Genomic DNA, 20,501 nt, shown 5'->3' with positions numbered 1-20,501 from the left:
ACCCATCCCCAACGCCCCCCCCCTGGATGCAGCCTTTAATATCTTTACTCGAAGAACCTCACACACCCAGCCGTGACTGCAAGAGTTCTATTTTTCTTTTTCTTTTTCTCTTTTTTCTTTTTTTTTTTTTGTTGCGTGAATTCTTTTTCTTTTTTTATTTTGTGTCATATAAAGATGTAACTGGAGCATATTTCATTTTTTTTAATTTAAGTGGCAATCATTGATTTCACTGATACATTTCCGTTTGTTGTGGTGTTTTACTGCGTTAATCGAGATGCACATGAGACTAAGCTATTTATGTTCATCCTGGTGGTTTCAGCTTAAGAATCAGCAACATAGGAAGATTTGATTTTACTGAGAAGTCTTAAAGCAACATGTGACAGAAAAAAATGTCATTTTTATTCTCATTGCTAGTGCAGTCTTAATGCACTATAGAAACAAAGTTCTTAATAAAGTAAGGGAATGGGAGACTGCTTTACCCTGTTTCTGTATCTCATCTATCTCAGAACTTCATGTAACAAAGCACTGAATGACACAGCTGTAAATGGCATCATGCTAAAACTGCACAAGACATTGGTATCCATTTATAAATGTGTCTGCCTTTTTACCTCTTTTTGCACCTGCCACAACCTTTTCTGTGTCAAAGATGCCACTTCAGCTAGTGACGGGGTGATGTTTTTGTCCTGCTCTGTAGCATCAGTTGGGATCATGTTCGGGGACCATCCTCCAACAGTTGAAAAGGAGAAAAGACTGATGCATGGGGAACACCTCCCCAGAATGATTTGTACTACACAAACTTCCTGGGCACAGAGTCCCTGTAGTGCGTGTAGTCGGAGGCTTTTTAATTGTTTTGAACCCAGAGTGGACAATCAGTGACGTCTTTCTAACTGGAGCTGAATTTAAATTTGTTTTTGATTTTTTTTTATCATTCTAATTTTCCTTTTTAAATGAATTCTGATGGATTGTGTCATGATTTGATTTATGCAACTCCACTGGAATGAGAAAAGACTGCGTTTGTAATTGTTTTCTGACGTTGTTAACATAGGCTCATGTTCGGTAATTGAATAAGTTCCTCCTGTCTCTTTCCTCTGCTATCAGTTTCCCTGTCCTGTGAGGCTAAGACATCGACATTCCAACGTTCCCAAACAACGTTTTTGCACTCACTGTCATTGATTAACTAGAATGTCTCTCCTTGTCCATGGATGTATATTGCTTTAAAATTTATTTGCTGATGTTTGTTTGCTAGATGTATATAGAGAGAGGACTATTTGATGAATTATTTTGCTGTCGTGTTGTTTTATGTATTCATCTGCTGTTTAGAGGAAAAATACCACCAGAGCCTCAGGTGAATCTTAACTCCATGCACTTGTGTGTGTGTGTGTGTGTGTGTGTGTGTGTGTGTGTGTGTGTGTGTGTGTGTGTGTGTGTGTGTGTTTCTGCTGAGGGAGCTTCTCACAGTGCCTGTGTAATGTCTGTCCTCTAAGATGCTGTCCCACACCACCTCCGCTGCCAATAATCAGATTTCAGTTTCTCCTCTTCATCATTTGAGACAACCCATGGACGCCCTGCACCACATCTCCTTGTTAGCCGTCTAAAAACAGTGTTTTCCTCCCCTGCGTCTCTAAAGGTCAGCGTCTTGTGCTTCCCACAACAAGAAAAACAACAACAACTGATGGATTTGGAGTCGTGGGGCCTCTCTGTTTATAGTCTTTATTTTAGGTGGCACGCTGCTCCGTCTTTTATCCGTGAATGAAATCAAGTGGCACCAACCCCTCCTCTTTCCCATGATCCTCTCCTCATGTCACCTCCTAGGGCCACAGGACGGGGTGTGGGGCTGGGTTTAGGTGGCATGCCAGAGCTGAACTCTTAACAGCCCTCCTAGCAACGACAGCCAGGCCTCCAACCTGTCCTGCTTGTGGTAGCCAGGTGTTCCCTCCACACACACACACACACACACACACACACACACATCATACACTCACACCCTCTGAGGGCTCCACCCAAGCTGCAACACTATCCCCATCTGTTGCACTACTATGCCTTACTTTCCTCACGCTCACCTGTCATCTTTCTTCCATCTCTCACATCTCGCCTCCCTTTGTTTGTTTAAGTCTCTGACCAGAAAACAGAGAATCCAAACAGCAGGAGTGTGGAGGTGGTGTGAGTTAAATCCATTTTTGTGCTTTTGTTGTTTTGTTTTTGTTTGTTTTTTTGAAGAATTTATAGATATATAGGCCTGGATCACACCTCTGGTTTTTATTTTCCCCAAAGCCACTTGAAGGAACCACCCAGGATGCTGATCTAAAGATTGTAGGTTATAGATGATGTCTGTTGAAGGGGTCTGTGCCCCCCTTTTGGTGGCTTAGTCACTGGAGATGTTAGTTTGGAGCAAGATAAGGATTGTGTGTCTTATATACGTGAAGAAAACGAGCTAGTGTTAGTCCTAGTATGTTGTTTCTTTTCTTCTCGTTTTAGAAATCCTTGTACATTGTGTCAAATTTGAGGGCTTCAGCGTCCTCTGAATATAAATATATTAATGCCTGTAATATAATCTTTGTATAAGAGAAAGAGGGAAAAAAAGCTTGAAGATTTCATCATTACTTGTCAACATATCAAACTGTTTTTAACGACCTGCTATCTTTATTAGAAATGTGAAAATTGAAACATTTCATTAAATCAATTTGAAATTCTACTGATCTTTTGTTGCTTTTTTTCTCTCTCTCCACAACAACACATTAATTCTGCAGCCACAGATTTTGAGGGGTAGTGGGTGTGGGTTTTATCTGTGTGTGTCTGTGCTGTTACCATGGGCTTCCTGACCGTGGCCTGGCCGTGTTAGAACCAGCAGCAGCAGCAGGGGTAACCTGACCCTCCTCCCATCTGTCTCCCCTGCTGCTCAGCCCTGCTTAGGGCAGGCCAGCATAATTGAACCTCACCAGGAGGTACAGGTGCAATGGTTGCAGCACCTACGGGTGCCCTGCCTCGCCTGAGCCACATAGAGATGGAAGAAAAGCACTTGACTGTAATTGGAGCCCTAAAACTGTGTGTGTGAAAAAGGGTGAGAAAGAAGCCTAATGTTACCTCATTTTCATCCAGCTCTGGGCTCTTCTGGCCTCAATCACTGGCTCTGAGGTAGTTTACAGCAGAACGGGCAGGAGCTGGGTGTCCCAGTGATTATTACCAGATTATATTATTTAATGTGTCACACTGATGGTTGTGGTCTATTTTCACACTTCAAAAACTCTGTCTTGATGTATTGTCACTGATGCCTTAAGGGGGAGTGACACTCATTAATTTAAAAAAAGGGTTTATGTTTTTTGGGCCTTGGACAGGTGCAGAGTGTCGGTGAGAAGTGAGAGGGAGCCACACTCTGCAGTGGCAAGAAAAGAGACTCAGGAGTTAAAGTCGGTCTAAAGGTGATTTCTTTTTTTTTATTTATAATATTTTATAATTCCAGATTACTCAATACTTGAAGTGAAGTTTACAGTGATCATGCTCTACATGTTAAATCCATGTGGACAGTTGGAAGCTGCCAACTACTAACTAACTAACTAACTCGATGCTTTTCAGGTTCTGGAGGTCAGATATGAAGCCAGCTGAGCCATGATATGTCCTAAATCAGCAGAAGCTTAACAAAAATCGAGCTGCATGAGTCCTCCAAAGCAGACAGATGTTTTACTGCTCCAGAGGTGAGCTCTGATCCACCACCTCTTTGTCCTCCTGTCATGTCCTGACATGGTATTAAGGAGGGAATTTATGATTAGGCCCTAAGTGCTTCTCTGTGGCAGGGAAACGGCGTCTATTGAGCCACTGCAGCGATGATTTACTGCGAACAAGTCTGATAAATGGGGAATCGAAGGCAAAAGGTTTGGCCGAGGGGGCTTCTGAGGTTTCTTTTTCCTGTTAGGGAAGACTAAATAGATGCGCAGCAGTTGTGGACTGTGACCCGGTGAGAGGGAGAAATGACACGTTACAGCCTGTTGACTCAGTTAAAACTTGTTTCGTGTGAAATTAAACTGTTTCCTATCTTGGGCAGTAACCTCCGAGGCCCGCGGACCCCACTTTGGGAAGCAGCTATAAAACACCTGATCAACAACTGAATCAAAACTGCAATTGATTTTTGCAACTCAGAACGTTTCAGTGGGATATTATATTTATATAGCACTTTTCTAAATAAGACCCTACAAAACTTTAAGATAATAATAATTGTAAAATGAGGGAATATATGAGGGTCATTTTGATCGTTTTTAAGGGTATGATTTACACGCACGCAGGAAAATAGTTTCAAATTGTGTCCTGAAAACAACACTACAAAATAAGAGACCTTTATGAAATATTTTGGAGTAATCCATATATTTCTAAGTAAATAATCCCTAGTCTTATTCTTTATGTCAGTTTGAGACGATAATGTGTAGCTTATAAGTAGTTTTTGAAATAATTTACTATCAGTCAAAGTGTTCCCCACACAGAGAAAATTACAGAAACACGAGGGACAATCAAAACTAGGATCAGTTAGAATTGTTTGTTAGATTGAGTTAAAGTCACTAAACTAATTCATGTCAATGATACAAAACTGCCCCCAGAAATATGGTGTTCTTTCGTTAAGAAATAAAGTCCATTAATGTCATGTGCTGCTTCTCACTCCATCTGAAAAAAGTTACCATGAAACCACATATGTCCTTTTGAAAATATTTTTATTTCGATAGACAACAACGATATACACATACAATCAAAGCGCTATAAAAGCCAACATTTAAGAAAAATAACTTGTCCTTAAAAAAGATTGCATCTAAGGTAAGAGCTTTACGTTTTTTTTATTTTCTTTTTACAAGAGCTGTGGAGATTGAAGATTAAAACCCGACCCACGACAGTTATCACAACTCATAAACCTGACAAAAGAAACAAAAAAAACATTTTGGCTATACGACATGTAAACTTCCAGAACGATTCACAGGAAAAAATCACAACAAACACAACAATAAGTTACATAAAATAATTAAAATAAATAAATAAATAAACATATGATGAAAAATATTGCAACAATCTTCAATAATAATTATAAAATATGTGCCAGCATTCAAAATTAAAACAATCTATGTTGACTTTTTTAAGGCAGTTATACAGCGGGATTTGGATGTGTATGTAGGCTATTTCGGACTAGGCTTATTTGTATACTAAAGGCATTTGTGGTTCTACTAAACAGGGAATGCTTCAGTCACTCTGTTTTTTCCACCAGGACAAAGTTGATAAGTTCAGTCATTCACAAACTAGCGTAAAGCTACAGTGATGGAGCAATCACGGTCGGTGAATTCAAAAGGCTTTGATGGGCAGAGGGTTTCTGAGAATTTGAAGACATTTCTTAGGTCTAGAAGCTATCATTGAGCACATGTGCTGTCCTAGAAAAATACCCTTTAACAGTCAAACTAACGCTTTGTATTCTTTTTTTTCTTGATAAACTAATTTGAGAAAGAAAATCTCAAAATAGGCCTATATGTAGTTCAAATATAGAGAGAAGCATTCAACAATCACTGATTGGCATGGAAAAAGACACCTCATTAAACACCACTTAAACATCAAACCGCCCTGCCTTTCATTGGCCTAAAGTTATGGCAGTGAGCATCACAAACTCTTTATTTTTTTTAACCCCATAGCTACTCTTTTGTTTCTCCTTTTTAACCCCCCCCCCCAATCAAAGGCACGAGTTTTGTGTTGTCTTTAGCAGGCGGGGCGCACCGGCATTTGGAGCAGGATCACCTGCCTGTTCTCCGAGGGGTGGCACTTGTTTATGTGCCTGGTGAGCCCCGGCGAGCTGTACAGAGTGGCTGGGCAGTATTTGCACGGGTAAATCTGGGAGGAGTGCATGAGGCGCAGGTGTCGCTCCTGGCCGGCCCTGCTGGTGAAACTCTCCCCGCACACCGGGCACAGCAGGCAGTCCACCGGGCTCAGATTGAGAGGGCTTTGGTTTGAGGCTTCTTCTGAGGAGGAGGAGGAAGAGGAGGAGGAGGAGGATGATGATGATGATGATGATGATGATGATGCAGTGGAGGAGGAGGATGACACCGGTATCTGCTCTGCAGCGCGGTCGCTGGTTTGAAACCCTTGCTCCTCCAGCACTTTCTTTTGCAAGGCCTGGTGTCCCATGATGTGTTTTCTTAGGTATGCCTGTCGCTTAAACCTCTTCCCGCAGTACTGGCAGTCATATGAGCCATCTTCAGAGCCCGACTCGGACAGACCTGGACTCGGGGTGTCTCTGTCACTCATGTCTTTGGCTTCGTCGGAGACTGACTTGACACCTAGCGGTGGCATTTTGGCCATTTCAGGTTTGATGCCCTGTGCGGGTGGCATCGCCGGTGCGCCGGTGGTCCGGGGTTTGTGCCAGCGGCGGTGAGAGGCGAGGTTGGCCGGGCAGCTGAACATCTTATCGCACTCGGGACAACGGTACTCGACCCTGACAATGCGGGAGCACTTATGCTGAGCCAGAGAGAAGGGATCCGCGTACGCCTCCTTGCACAGCTGACACACAAACTCCCCCAAAGGCTTGTTTCCTCCGGAGGACTGCGCCCTTGGCTTCATCTCCACCGGCCCCTCTTTGATTTTGAGACCAAGCACGGGAGAAGTCGTCACCTCGTCTTCAAAGTTGAGTTTTCTAATGGCTTTGGGTTTTTTGGAGGCGGGTTTAGATTTGCGCTCTGTACCGTCAGCTGCGGGTCTTTTGGTGCCGACCCGGTTGCTTGGTGCCGGGAGGCTGCTGGTGGTGCCGCTGCGGCTGCTGTTGCTGGTACCGATTTTCAGGTCGACCGGGGCGTACAGGAGATGGTCCAGGCCGGAGAGGGAGGCAGGTGTCGGGAATGACTCGGCAGAAATAGGCGAGCCTAGATTGAAACTTCGCTCAAAATATCCCCTGTCGTGCTCCTTGCTGATGGGCCGGGTGGGGCTGTAGAGGGCTTGGCACACCGCCTCTGGGTTCCCGAACTGTGCCGGCTTCTCCAGTCTTGGCACCGGCGCGTCAGCTGCTGTGAAATCCGGCGATGCTGCGGCGCGGTCCGGACTGGACGCCACGGACATCGGCGGGGAGGGGTCCGTCTGACTCGGCAAGGCAGCTGGGGTGGGTGGCTCCTGGAGGTCATCTTCGTCTGACCGAGTCCTGTAGGAAACATGTGCAGATTTCTTGTTTCGTTTTACCAGGAATCCTTTGGGCATCTTGGCGAGTGACAGCGGAAAGGCACTTCGGGGAGGTGGGTGAAGTCTTGAGTATCCAGGTTTGTTAAAAATATGGCAACACTAGAAGCTTATAGGACTTTCTCTCCCTAGTATATTGATCCTTCTGTTGCTGAAATGTTTTCGTCTCCAAGGCATAGCTCCACTCTTTTTATGCCGGAATGATGCTATTGTTCTCGCCCCCCCTGTTGCAGCATCCCCGACCAATCGGATGAAACCAAGACCCCAGTGGATTTGATTGTGGGAGGGCTCAGAGCCTGGGTTTGGTGGATTTCGTTGGAGGATGTGTAGATAGCTTAGCAGATGTACTGGCGGTTTATTACATTAACGTGTGTGCTCAGCCCCTCCCCGACAGAGGCACACGCCGGGACCCTCCTCTTTTTACGGTCTGATGGGCCCCTATACAAATGCACACGTGCCACGGCTTTGTGGCTCTCCTCTGGGGGCCCCAGAGCTGCCAAAAGGAAATGTCCGTCACTGCCACAATCATCACAATTTAGAATTAAGACGGGGACGAGACAAGCTTGGTTAAATACAAACCAAAAGATCGGTTTGGTTCATTTTCTCCTGTGATGTTGTTCAAAGAGGCGCCTCGCCTCATAGGCGTGACTGTAAAACCATGCCTGATGTGCAGGTTCTCCCAAGATTGTGTTTGCCCCCACACGGCTCACAGCTGTTTATATTTCTATCAATACTCCAGCCTCTTTTACGCACGGTTTTTACGCACATTACGCAGGCCTAACAGCAAACTATATAGCCCAGTTTTTTATAGACCATTGTTTTATTATGTCTTAAATAAACACCATAGAAGGAGTGTTTCTTTATTTTAGGGCACGTGTCTGTCTCGGTAGTTTAACTCGACATATAAATCAGACATCTCGCTGCATACATAAGTAATAAGAAGGCCCTGTGGTCTTTGTGCACAATAGCCACGTCTGCCCGTGCTTGGATATCCCTGTCTTTTTTTTTTTTTTTCGTTTGAAAGGCAAATTGACCTCTTAACTGTGAAACGGGACTCACGGCCAATCTGGCCCACAGCTAGACGCGTGCTGGGCGGAATCAGTGCTCCAGACAAAGAAGGCCGCATCCGAAGGGTTGTGTTGCAAAATGCTGCACAGACATCCAAAGCTAAAATGTAGCTGCTACTGCTGTTGTTGCTGACCACAGTCTGGAACTATTTGTACAAATATGTGCTATTTTAAGGATGTTAATTTAATTGCTGAATATGGGTCCATTCTAATGAAAATACTTCAACATTTAAATCTGCATTGTACTTATTCACATACTTAAACAAGTAAGGAAATTTCATGATTTGGTAACTCTTAATAATTTCTTGTAACAAAACTCAGTTTCAGTAAAACCCTGTAATCCTGCAGCCCCCCGTCTGCCTAACAAAGACAACTTTTCCTGACAGATTCTGTGGCCTATCTTCTGAACCAGCTCCCCTATGGTTTCTATGCATACTTCACACATTGTGTATTTGTCCTCTTTTTTTTTCGTTATAAAGGCTAAATGTAGGCTGCAGTGCGCCACTTGGCAGAGAGCGCATTCTTTCCCCTTTCAGTCCGCAGACCAGGGAGGAATTAATCTCCATCGTCGTACATTGTTCCCCTCATTTGCATAAAGCTGCAGTATGACCAAGTCAAATAATTACACAATCGGAGCTGAGCCGCAGGCCTGCGCCATCCTTTCATTAGGCCTCTGTGTCCCGGTGCCTTCTCACCTGCCTGAAAGCACACCGTTATTTTGGATGGAGAGGGTTAAATGACGCATTTACTAAAACTTAAAACAAAAAAAAGTTTTAGATTGTTGTAAAACGAGTTCAAACTAAACAGAGCACTTAAAACGTTTTTAAATTCAGTCACTATAAGTTTGAACATTTCTTTCTGAAGTATTCGTCGAAAATCAAACTTTGAAGTTTTCGTCACTTAATTACCGTCAGGTGTGTTTTTTATCTTTTGTTTTCCCGGACTTCGCCGTCTCGCCTATGTTAAAACTATTTTATATTTGCTGTAAAACACAACTGTTTTCATCCAATCTTAATGTTACGTCGTGTTTACCTCCTGCGCTCTGTTACTTGTTGTTCTTTCAGCCTCTATCTCGCATCTATTAGTCGTGGTTTGTTGGGAGTACAAGCTTTGATGGCATTTTAACGAGTTCCTCTTTCCCCCGTGATCATTTCAGTGGGGCGCGTGGGCCGCTGTACTGGCCTTGGCTACACCGACGCATGCGCGTGTTTGCTCAGTGGCGCGTGCTGGACGGGAAGCATAGGCGCCTAATTAGCATACAGCTGCAGCCACTTTAATGCAGGCTCGACTACATCCTCCAAAACCTTATCACATGCTATAGGATTTTAAATGTTCTCATTTATTTTCCTCTTTCCCATAGTCTATGCTGTCAATGTACTTACCCAGATTAAGGTTAAAATTTTAAAAAGAATAAGTAATGTTTTGAATACTCTCACTTGGTGTAAAATCATGTTTCTTTACAGTGGGTTTGTATTTGTTCACGTTGCTGTAAATAATCACTTTAAAATTATGCTTAAAGTGTTGTAGGCCTGAATTTCATTACTAAACTGTACAACCAGAAGTTTGAGTTGAAGAGTAAAACATTTCTGAGCTTCTGAGTCTCAGTGCCCAGTTCTTACTTCATTGCACCACCTACAGGATGAAGGATTAATACTGAGGACACAGACAAAGTTTACTTGCAGTAACTAAACAGTCGCACTCAGATCTCTTTGCAGGAATCTCACTGTGTTGCTTCTGTCAAACATTAACTTCGGTTACTGAGGGAGCAGTGGGTCGGTTTGCTTATTTCATTACACCTTATTCTCACCATGCTCGTATAGAAACCTCTTGTACTTCTCAGATGAATGATTAGCTCCATGTGCTGTACCAACCCTGAGCCAATTTGAAAGTGCAATAGGACATGACTGTAATTGGTGCTCACTACACGGCCAGCTTCAATGCATTGTCAATCAGTTATAGTAATTGATTAGCTGAGGTCCTATTCTGGCTGGTTGTAATCTGATAGAAGGCTCTTTCAGCACCATGGAGAGAGCCAGCGAGGGACCCAGATTTAATCAGGCTGGCTGTGGACACAGCACAGCTTCGGCTTCAGCCTTTGTCCCTGAAACTGAGAGCAGGCAGCCACCAACAAGAGAACAATGACCCAGTAGAACAACAGTGCCAGAGTTTGATGAAGTGATTGGTTTTTAAAAACAGTTCTGAATGGACTCCTATAAAACACATTTAAACTGTTTCTACAGAGGGAAACAGTTCTAATTATGACTCAATTCTCTTCTGTTCATTGTTTATTAATCTACCTTAGCATGTCTTGCGTCAAAATTAATCAGTGCATTTTCTGGTCACATGTTTTTTGTGTTTTTTTCCAATGTGAGGTAAATACAATATATTTGTTTCTCTGTTTTTGTAGAATAACTCACTGGCCCGAGAGAAAGTGCCTTTTCTCTGTAATAGAACAAATTCCTGTTGCTTCTAGTTGACCTGCCTTTTCAGGACAAGGACTGTCCTTTAATTCAATATCTTCTCATTTCCAAAAAGAAGAAAAGTTTCAGATACCCGAAGTTAATGGAACTTGAATCAAAATACTAGAACCCAGAGGTTTTCTGCGGTGTCTTGTGGTTTTAGAGAAAAAACAGTATTATTAATTAAATCTACCATAGTGGGTAAGAGATTTATAAAAAAAAATCAACTTGTGTTGTTTTTACGTCTTAATTTTCACATGAATTAATTCATTTAGAATTTGATGGACTTTTCTGTTGGTGTACAGATCACATATGTATTCAGTAATCCATGTGCTTGTCCTGAACCTGAACACTAAAGGTGAGCTGACGAATTAAAAAATCCAAATGATATCTTAGATGCAAGAAAAAGACCTTTTCAGTCTTTGCGGTAAAATCCTTGTGACACTTCACCAAAGTCAACTGTGTGCCACCAGTTGGGTCAAACATTTGTGATTCCTACTGGCTGGTTTCTCACAGAAGACCAGGAAAACCATCTGTAGGCTATCTCAGGAAAGTCAACATGTGTGACCACGGAAGAGCAGCCAAACTACACCTGTAAAGAGCAACAATAGTAAAAGGGTTGTAGCAAGCTTCTGGAAAAGAAGTCAGACTGTAGTACCAGCAAGATCAATGGGGACATTGCCCGTTTGGCCATGAGAGCAACATAGAGGTCACTGTCTAGACTTTAAAGTGTACTTTAGAAGGATGCCCACGAGACCAGGTTACTGTGAAAAGCCCTGTAAAGTGGTATAGCTCTGAGCTTTAGACTAATGGACCTCAGTGTTGACTGGGAATGTCCCTGATGTTATCTGTACTTTTGACAGGGATGCTGATGACTCTATGACGACAAGGACAGATGTTTCAGGGCTTTAATGTTATTTCTGAAACAGTTCTGTAATACTAGCTATTAAAATGGTCTTTTGGCTAAATAGACTGCATGCTGCAGTGTACGGGTTTATGATCAAATCCAGTGGAAAATAAGTTTTTAAATGCAATTGCAACAATTGCATGGTTACAATTGTTGAGGGAAAATTTTGAGGGAAAACATTTGAGGGAAACAACAAGATGCTTTTCTTGGTTATATCTAATGTGTGTGTACAGACATATGAACAAAGGCTTCAAAGGGACAACACCAGATTTTCTTTTCTTGTAAAGAGCCTCTTATTAAAAGAGGCCTTCCTACATATCAGGCATATCAGTTGCTGGAGTCCCAGGAGCATGTTTAGCTCTAATTTACTCATCAAAAGCATCAGAGTGTCTCTCAATAATCTTCGCAGTCCATTGGTTGTTTGGGGTGGAGTCCCCTGTCAGAAAGCATGCCCTGGAATGTTAAACACTAATTCACCTCTGAGCTGCAGAGGTGAATAAAGTGATTGTTCTATCTGGGAGCTGATTAAAACGGACTCTGGCCTGTTTTTCCCCTCTGCGTTCACCTCTGACGTCCATCACATTCATTTCTGTATTCATGAGTGGATGAGAAAGCGCAGGCAGAGCGGCTGCCGTATTACAGATAATAAGGCCAGCGGGCACCACATTCGCTGCCACAGGTTTCCCCCTGCCCCAGCTCATTCAATTACTTCACAAGAGTTCTCTGAGGCACAGCTGCACTATGGGGGTAAAGGGGAGTAAATTGAGGTACATTCATGTGTACACGCGCACGCACACACATGCACACACCTCACAGATACAAAGAGGTGGAAGAGGCGCACACACAGACACACTGCAGCAAGAGCAGCCAGCATATAAAGGATCTTACTGACAAGCATAGTAGTCAGTGCATTTCTCACACAAGTAGACAACAAAAAAGGTCCGTCCTCTGTTCCTCACTGGCTCTCTGAAGATTGTAATGATACTGGTAATGACTCCATGTAAGAAAAATGAAATCAGGGCCATTGCTCATGGACTCCATATATGAGGTCACCATTATCTTGATGAAATTGTAGACAGCAGTTGTATCATCTAGAATCATGAAAGATGGACCCTGGCAGACCTAATGGGACATATCCTTTATCTATTGACATATGGAGCTACACACTGGTCATTTTTCTCACAGTGTTTAACTGTTAGTCAGCTTATCTCACTTATTTATACCAGATGCATTGAACACATGTTAAAATCTCTGTTAGATACATAACTGTCCTGTTTCTAGAATTGATATTCACAAAGTCACATTTTAAACTACAGATCTAAATGTGCCCACTGAGTGTTCTCTAATAGCAACCAGTCACTCCAGAGAAGACTGGTTGCTGTCCATGGTACTAAAGTTGTGCCCTTGAGTTTACAGTGGTCTCAGGCTCTATAAAACACACAGGGCCAGTGGGAAATAAAAGCTGGTGCCTGGTCAGCTTTGAGCACCTGGAATAACAAGAGTCAGCGAACATTCACAGTTTTTCTGTCACTCCTACTCTCTTCCCCCAGAGTGATAATTTACCCAGGTAATAAGTTTATTTTAACATGGTGTTGATGTTTTTATTTTTTTATTTTATACTATTACCAGTTATTTGCATTGAAAATTAAAAGAATAGTTACAATAGTACACTTGCTTTCTTTCCCAGAGTTAGAAAAGAAGATCACCACCACTTTCATGTCTATATGGCAGTCATTTAGTTTAGCCTAGCACACAGACTGAACACAGAAAAACAGCTAGCCTGGTTCTGTCCAGAGGAAAGAATATACTTCTACCAGCACCTCTGAATCTAATGCACACATTACTATTTCATTTAAAAAACAAAACCATAAAAGCCTCACTATGGTTTTACAGCGAGAGACTCCAGGAAGTTATTGCACCCAGGCAAGAAACAGTGGGGCAAATGAAAACCAAATCATCCTGTTTTTACATGTTAGTATTTGGACAGATTCAACAAAACAAATGAAAATTAGTGAGCTTTAGAGGGGGCTTTGTTTGGTTTGGACAGAGCCATGCTAGCTGTGCTAAGCTAAGCTTACTGGCTGGAGCCTCCAGTAACAAATTTACTTGCAGCCATTAATCAATTTCCTCATCTATCACTGTTCCCTAAAATGTCAAGCTATTCTTTTAATGTACAGATCATTTTGACTTCAGAGTAATTTTACTAATGATTAATATGCTACATGCTATGTACTTTTTCATTTTGTTGTTGTGGCTGTCCTCCACAGATTCTGATGAATAATGTAGCGTTGGAAACATTCTGGGCTCAACAATGTAAGTACATCCTTAACATATGTACATTAAGAGACGAACCTTTTCTTGACCTTTGATTTTGGAATGCCACATTTTCCAAACAAAGAATTCCCAGAATTGGCACACTCTTCATTAGGTGGCATAATTTGCATTCTCTTATAATTGTGCTGCTTCCTTGATTATTAAATGATCACCCTAATTAGGGAGCATAATAGGGTTAATCAGACTCTGCTCATCACACTTATTATTATTCCTGCAAAAAACGGAGGAAAAAGATACAGTACTTGATTAATTATATCAGCCTTTTCATCAGCTGGGCTACCATTCCCCCCTCTGAAATTAATATCATGTTGTAAATGGAAGGAAGGAGCTGGCCGGACACAGACAGATGAAAGATTTCACTCAAATTAATTAAGCGCTAATTATGCAGCGGGAGTTGGGAACAGTTTGCATAATGAGCTCTATCAAAAGAGATCAGTCACGGAGAGGGACGGTAGAGTTTCTATACAGCCTTCAGATGATTCACAGACACCACTGTACTGCATGAAGAGGGCTAGCAGAGATGTGGGAAGAGGGTTAAAGCACTTTGAGGCTCGAGTCGTGAGGTTGAGGAGTGTTTTGTTTGGTTTGTCAACATGATGTGAACCTGCAGCCTCCTCACTTGGCATGTTTTGTGCCTCAAATGTGGATAAATTCCATTCTCACTTAAAGATATTACATCTGTCCTGGGGCTGTGTGTGTCTCTTTTTCTTTCTCTTTTTTCTTCTTTCGGCTTTAACATCAGATAATGAATTCCCTGCTCCGGCAAGAGGCAATAAGAACAGAATGTACCCTTAAATTCGAGCTAATCGCAAACAACCTGCAGCCACACTCCAGGGAGCTTTAAGACCCTAATCACCTCCCACTCCAATTCTTGTGGTGTTCAGTTATTGTGATCAGGGAATATACTGTGGCTATCTATTTAGACAATGGGAAAAGGGATTAAACAGACAGAAACTCTCTATGTCTTAATCGCCTGTTTAATCACAGCCACTGTGTAGTGTATGGAGTTGAGTTACTTGAACTGATTTGTGCCATAGCAGCAGCAATCATGCATAGGCTAATCAGGGTGCACAGCCCAGCACTGCCCTTCAAGGTCTCCGAGTGGAATTACAAAGACTATGATTAGTTAATCAAATGAAGAACCCAATGTCCTTTCTTTATTTGTGTATACACCTTATCTAAATGGAAATTGTATAGCTGAGGCACTTCCAGAAGGACACATCTACATGTGAATGATCCTTCTTGAGCCCTTGGCAGTGAATACAGAATAAGATCTTTCACTCCCAATCATCATGTTATGGCATCGTGGAGACTTTTATATGTCTGAATGATATTTGTTGTCAATGCTCATGTGAATGATGCAATCACTCAGTCTGTTTTGAAGTAAATCAGGAAGCACTAGACAGCAACTCTTGAAACACACATGATGATGTATGGCAGGGTGTCAAGATTGTATTATTTTGAGAGTGGAGAAAAAGGGACAGCAGACAGACTGTGGAATTAAGGCAGCTCATTGATAGGACATAGTACATTTTAGGTTTTATATCTTTGTATATATATGGCACCCCTGGTTCAATATACCATTTTAAAGTGTTAATGAGTTCATTAGGATAGTCATAATTTCATTTGGTGTATACTTTTAAGCAGCATAGCTGGATATACCAAATTTTAATAACTGTGAGTAACATAATACATGTAACATTAGTAAAATTTAAGCCAAATTTGTCATGAAATATCTTTTATAAATATTGAGAGATGCACATTTGTGAGGCTGTTTCTACATGACTACACTTTCCATGTTTTGCAAACCCACCTAGTTTATTTAAATTAAATTAACATTTAAGGGAGCATTTCAGTTGACAATTAACGTCAAGTCTACCTAACTGACTAGCAAACGGTTAGATTGTTAGACAGAATGACATTTAACGGACATCTAGCCGACACGTTGGAGCGTAATTTCATTCATGCATGTATCTCGTATTGAATTGCTTAAATGTTTTTTTTCTGTACATATCTGATATTGAACCTTTAATGTGGCAAAAGGTTTTTTGATTTGGGGGATGGACCCTTATGAACTTTGGATGAGTAGCATTACACATTGATATACCTCAGGAGACCCACCAGTTTAGCCTCCATAATATTTCCTCCACATCACTAAAACATGAATTAAATTTAGATAGATTTAGATTTTATTGTAAAGTCATTTTTTTCAAGCCACAAAGCAAACCTTTTTCTACCACACGTCCTTCTGTCAGACATGCTGTTGGACATTGTGACTGTTGTTCCTAAAGAGAAAAGAATTTCCCTCCATTGCTTTGTGATAACTTCCTTCCAGGGGCTTCAGACTTGACCTGCTCACTCCCCTTAGAATCACCTCCATTATTTGTCAGTGACAGCAGCCCTTTGGAAGGCGGGGGCCTCTCTGAAAGGTACAGGGTCGTGGATGTCCCAATCCATCTCTGTCTGCCAAGCGATTGATTGTGATTTAGTGCGTGGGGCAGGAGATGCAGGGGTTCCATTCTGATGAGCGATAGGTGGGAACCCTTTGACTCCCAGCACATGGCAGGCAGAGACAGGGCTATGATGAGGGGTCAGAGGCAGCTGGTGGGGGTAACTGGGGTGGATCTGGGGGTTGGATGGAGGCAATGGGGGGCCGGTATGGATCACAAGATAGAAGGCGTCAGAAATCCAGGACAAAGCATCCCAAACCTACCGGCTGAGTCTATCACTTACCCCATCCATCACCTGTCCAGCTTTGTGGTTAGCATAAAGCTTGCTAGCTAATCGTTTCATCATCAGGGGAATAATGGAGATGATGGTGAAAGAGTAGCAGTCAGGCCACACCAGGAGTACAAGGCCGTATTTAATCGGACTTTCCAACTGGATGAAACAAGTGTGTATTTCCCTTATTTGGACTCCTTTACAAAGTTTACCTCTACTGGATGACATGTGTTTGAACAGCAGTTAATGGTTACACATGTGCCTATGATGGAGCTGGCTGAAAGCTTAGAAATGATCAACTTCTCAGTTTTTAATTCTGAATGAAGTTACCATGAATCTGAAGGGATTTTCCTCATAATGTGCTCTGAGAAACTGAGAGGAGATATGTGCCCTGATTAGGTGACTAAAAACTTGTCTAGTATGAAGAAGATATGCTTGATATCCTGTCAGCTGCTCTAATTTCCCAGTTCTCTTCAAAATATCACAAGATCCTAGACAGATATGCGTAATACACAATATCTGGGTGGAAATCTCAATACTCAGGAGCAAAGTTCAGAGAGACTATTATTCCCATTCTTGACTGAGCTTTGTTTCCCAGTCCAGGTCTGATGCTAGATACAAGCTGTCCTTGGAAGGATGTTAAGCTCAGCCTCAGCCTCGCTTCATTGGGCCATGCTGGCAGCTCCCCTCCATAATCAACCTGAGAGGCCTCATTAGGATATAATCTTAAACTCAGAAAACAGATATTGGGGCAGTTATATGTGGAAATATGATGTGTCATAGCAGATTTTTTGTGTAATGAGAGCTTTTTTTCTGCTTTTTATTGTATATCTTATTGATCTTAAAATTCTTTCACACATAATTTAGAAATGTATCCTAATTATTTTTACCAGCACATGCCGGTTGTTATGAGTGAGTTATTAAAGTTAGAATATTCAGGAAAATTCAACCGTAATATTTCGAGGGCTGCAGTGAACAGGAGCAGATGTATTGTCAATCACAGGAAGTTGTGTCAGCCAGGTGAATGTGTAGCCAGTAACCTGATCTGCTGTTGACAGAACAGGAACAGGTGCTCCAGCCAAACTAATCCATACATGCACGCTAGACACAGGTCATCCATTAAGGGCAGATTGATTCAAAGCTTTAAAAGACTACTCATCAACAATCCCAGGCCCGGCCTTACCTTTTCTGTTGCCATGATACCAAATTGCAGTAATTCAAGATGGCCTGCATTGGAAAGGGAAAGGAATGTTCGCTGTTTGCCCAGCTAATGTTGGAAACATTTTGTCACACAAGGGATGAGTGAGCATTTCTGGAAATTATGTCTCAAATTTATGAAGGGAAAATGAAATGGCTGGGTGATTCGTTGTCTGAAATATTAGATACACAAAAAGATACTTGAGTCTTATCTAACTCAAGTTTTTTAGTACAAAAAAGTATTCAGTATACAGGGAGGCTTAGATAGCAGAGGGCTGAATATGGAGGCAGCTTATTGTTATCTCTTTCATAACCATCTCAGATAATAGTCTCATGTAAAAAAAATAAAAAAAAAAACATATAAACCAGAATTCACTTTGATTCAATGTTATTATCAAACCCACTTCCGTACGACCCCAAATGCCACATAAAGGTTTACAGGCAAAGGCCAGACATCTGCTGCACTCTGATTGGTCGACAAACCAGCAGCAGTCTCACCTGTTATCCACAGCTCAGTGCATGGTAAACACCCTCAGTCAGACCTGTGGAGAGAAGGAGCCCATCTGGTCAGCAGCATTAACAACCAGCTCTTTAACAATGGCTTCCAGGAAAAGGAGAAGGGCACAACAGGCTATATCAGCCAATAAAAACAGGCTATGCATGACATTTAGCGCCTGATGCGGAGCTTAGCAGTATACAGGTTACTTACTGTCCGCACCAGCCCCTGGCAATAAAACAAAAGCCAATCTCACAGAGCGGGGGGGGGGGGGGGTGTAAAGCTGCCTGTTTCAGATCTCATAATATGTGTGTAAAGATGCAGACAGGGCCTAAATATAAAAACCATGAAGGGAATCATTCTCAGGGTGCTTTCACATAAACATCAAGCAAGCAGACAGCCAGTACCTTTAGTTATGCAAATACTATTAATCTCCAATTTTTAATAGTGTGAAAAGTGTCACTGCATCCAAGGTGGAAGGATGGTGACAGCTAATTTTCTTTGGTGAAGAATGGCTTGTTTTTTAGAGGGATGTAAAAAGTGAAAAATTCAACAGATGAGAGAGGAGAAGATCATCTAGCTGTAAAAGCACAGCCAGTGAAGTGGCGTACGAAGAAGTTATTTGACTAAACACTGCCATCTTGTGTTTACTTGTTCACCTCAGAGAACCTGGAAAGTGCAAATGACAGATGGAAAACAAATATTGTGCTTGAAAATGACACAATGAAAAAGTTTGTGTTCCTGTCGCATGACAGCGGATTATAAACTGTTTTCTGAGTATTGTGTACTTAAATTATTTAGTTATAACTATTTTCCTAAGTTTGCACACTAGTCAGCCCTCTGACGCTGCTGAATAACAGCAGTGCAGTACAACATTACACATCTAAAATTGGACTCTAACAGGTCAGAAAACAGGGGTAACTCTGCCTTATTAGATATTTGATGGTCTCCATTTTTACAATTGCCTCCATCTAGCATGCAAAGGATGGAGACAAAGTCTCTAAATGAGATCTAGGGAATACAAAAGGGATGTGAAGACAGAAAGGTTTGGGGTGGAGTTTGAACAGCAAGCAATGGGCTCTCTACAGCTGCTGGCACTAATGAGGATAATTACCCCAGTAATAACATTAGCCTATCTGAGGGAATGGAGGGGAAGGACAAGTGGTTGTGTTTGTGTGTGTGGGTGGGTATGCGACCGTGTGTGCGTGCATGTGGTTGCTGTATGTGTATGTGCATGCATGGCAGCACGCGTGCCTTCCCTTCTATCTCACTTGCAGTCTCTCCCTCATTCCCTGAATCTCAATATCTCTTTGTTAGCCCACAATAATTGTATTTGGGACTCATATCCGCCATATCAGATTCGAGTTTGTACAAGGTAATTAGCAGAGGAAGGGAAGCCTCCACACCAGGAGGACAAATGCCCCCATGACATCATTCTGGCTCCACTCAGGAGGGGAAGCTCCCCCCCTTCTCCTTCCTCCTCTTCATCTTTCTTGTCATTCAGCTGTCAAACAGAGGAATGAATAGGGGCAGAAATGTAGTGGCAACTGAAAGTTGATGACATTGAAAAGGAGAAGAGTTAGGATTAAGAAGATAAAGAAATGAAGAGAAGAAGGAGAGATAAAGGAGAGAAAGGGGTGGAAAGTGATTTGAGATGAGATGGAGGACTGTGTTTTCACCACAGGCCTGTAATCTCCAATCAGCTTTTACTAACAGACAGCAGGGGAAAGTTCGTCTGCGTTAATACAGCTTGCCATTCAGAAGGAGATGGTGTATCCAGCTGGGAGTCGGGGGATGAGGGGAGGATTAACTGGCACTCAGGTGGAGAGAGATGAAGAGAATCAGATGGAGACCCTGCGGATGGTCACGCCCTCTCTCGCTCCAGCCATCACCTTTTTTTTCTCAGTGAATGAATACACTGTACCCTGTGTACCCTGGGTAGAGTGGATTTTAGGGGTGACTTATGTCCATGTTAGTGATTGTAATTGGTATCAGGAAGGTCTCATAACCATCTTGTTATTGCGATTTTGGGATATGGCATCCACATACACATTTTTTAGACTTTGTGACAGCTTTAAAGGCATGTAATTATTAAATGATTCAGTTAATTGTGATCACACAAAAAAACACTACACAGCAGA

The 20,501-nt window shown here is 42.1% G+C and overlaps 1 protein-coding gene across 1 annotated transcript; it reads right to left on the bottom strand.

Annotated features, from left to right (window-relative positions):
- Nucleotides 1–4,677: 4,677 nt before the first annotated feature.
- insm1b (insulinoma-associated 1b) lies at nucleotides 4,678–7,442 on the bottom strand. Its single transcript, XM_023399875.2, has one exon. The coding sequence runs from the start codon at nucleotides 7,198–7,200 to the stop codon at nucleotides 5,716–5,718; it is 1,485 nt and encodes a 494-aa protein (XP_023255643.1). The 5' UTR covers nucleotides 7,201–7,442; the 3' UTR covers nucleotides 4,678–5,715.
- Between the last annotated feature and the right edge of the window lie 13,059 nt (nucleotides 7,443–20,501).

The sequence above is a fragment of the Seriola lalandi genome, unplaced genomic scaffold, assembly GCF_002814215.2.
Source record: "Seriola lalandi dorsalis isolate HSWRI2012SDOR001 ecotype SW California unplaced genomic scaffold, Sedor1 jcf7180002052126, whole genome shotgun sequence".
NCBI lineage: Eukaryota > Metazoa > Chordata > Actinopteri > Carangiformes > Carangidae > Seriola > Seriola lalandi.
This window is presented reverse-complemented; position numbering and strand designations above follow the sequence as displayed.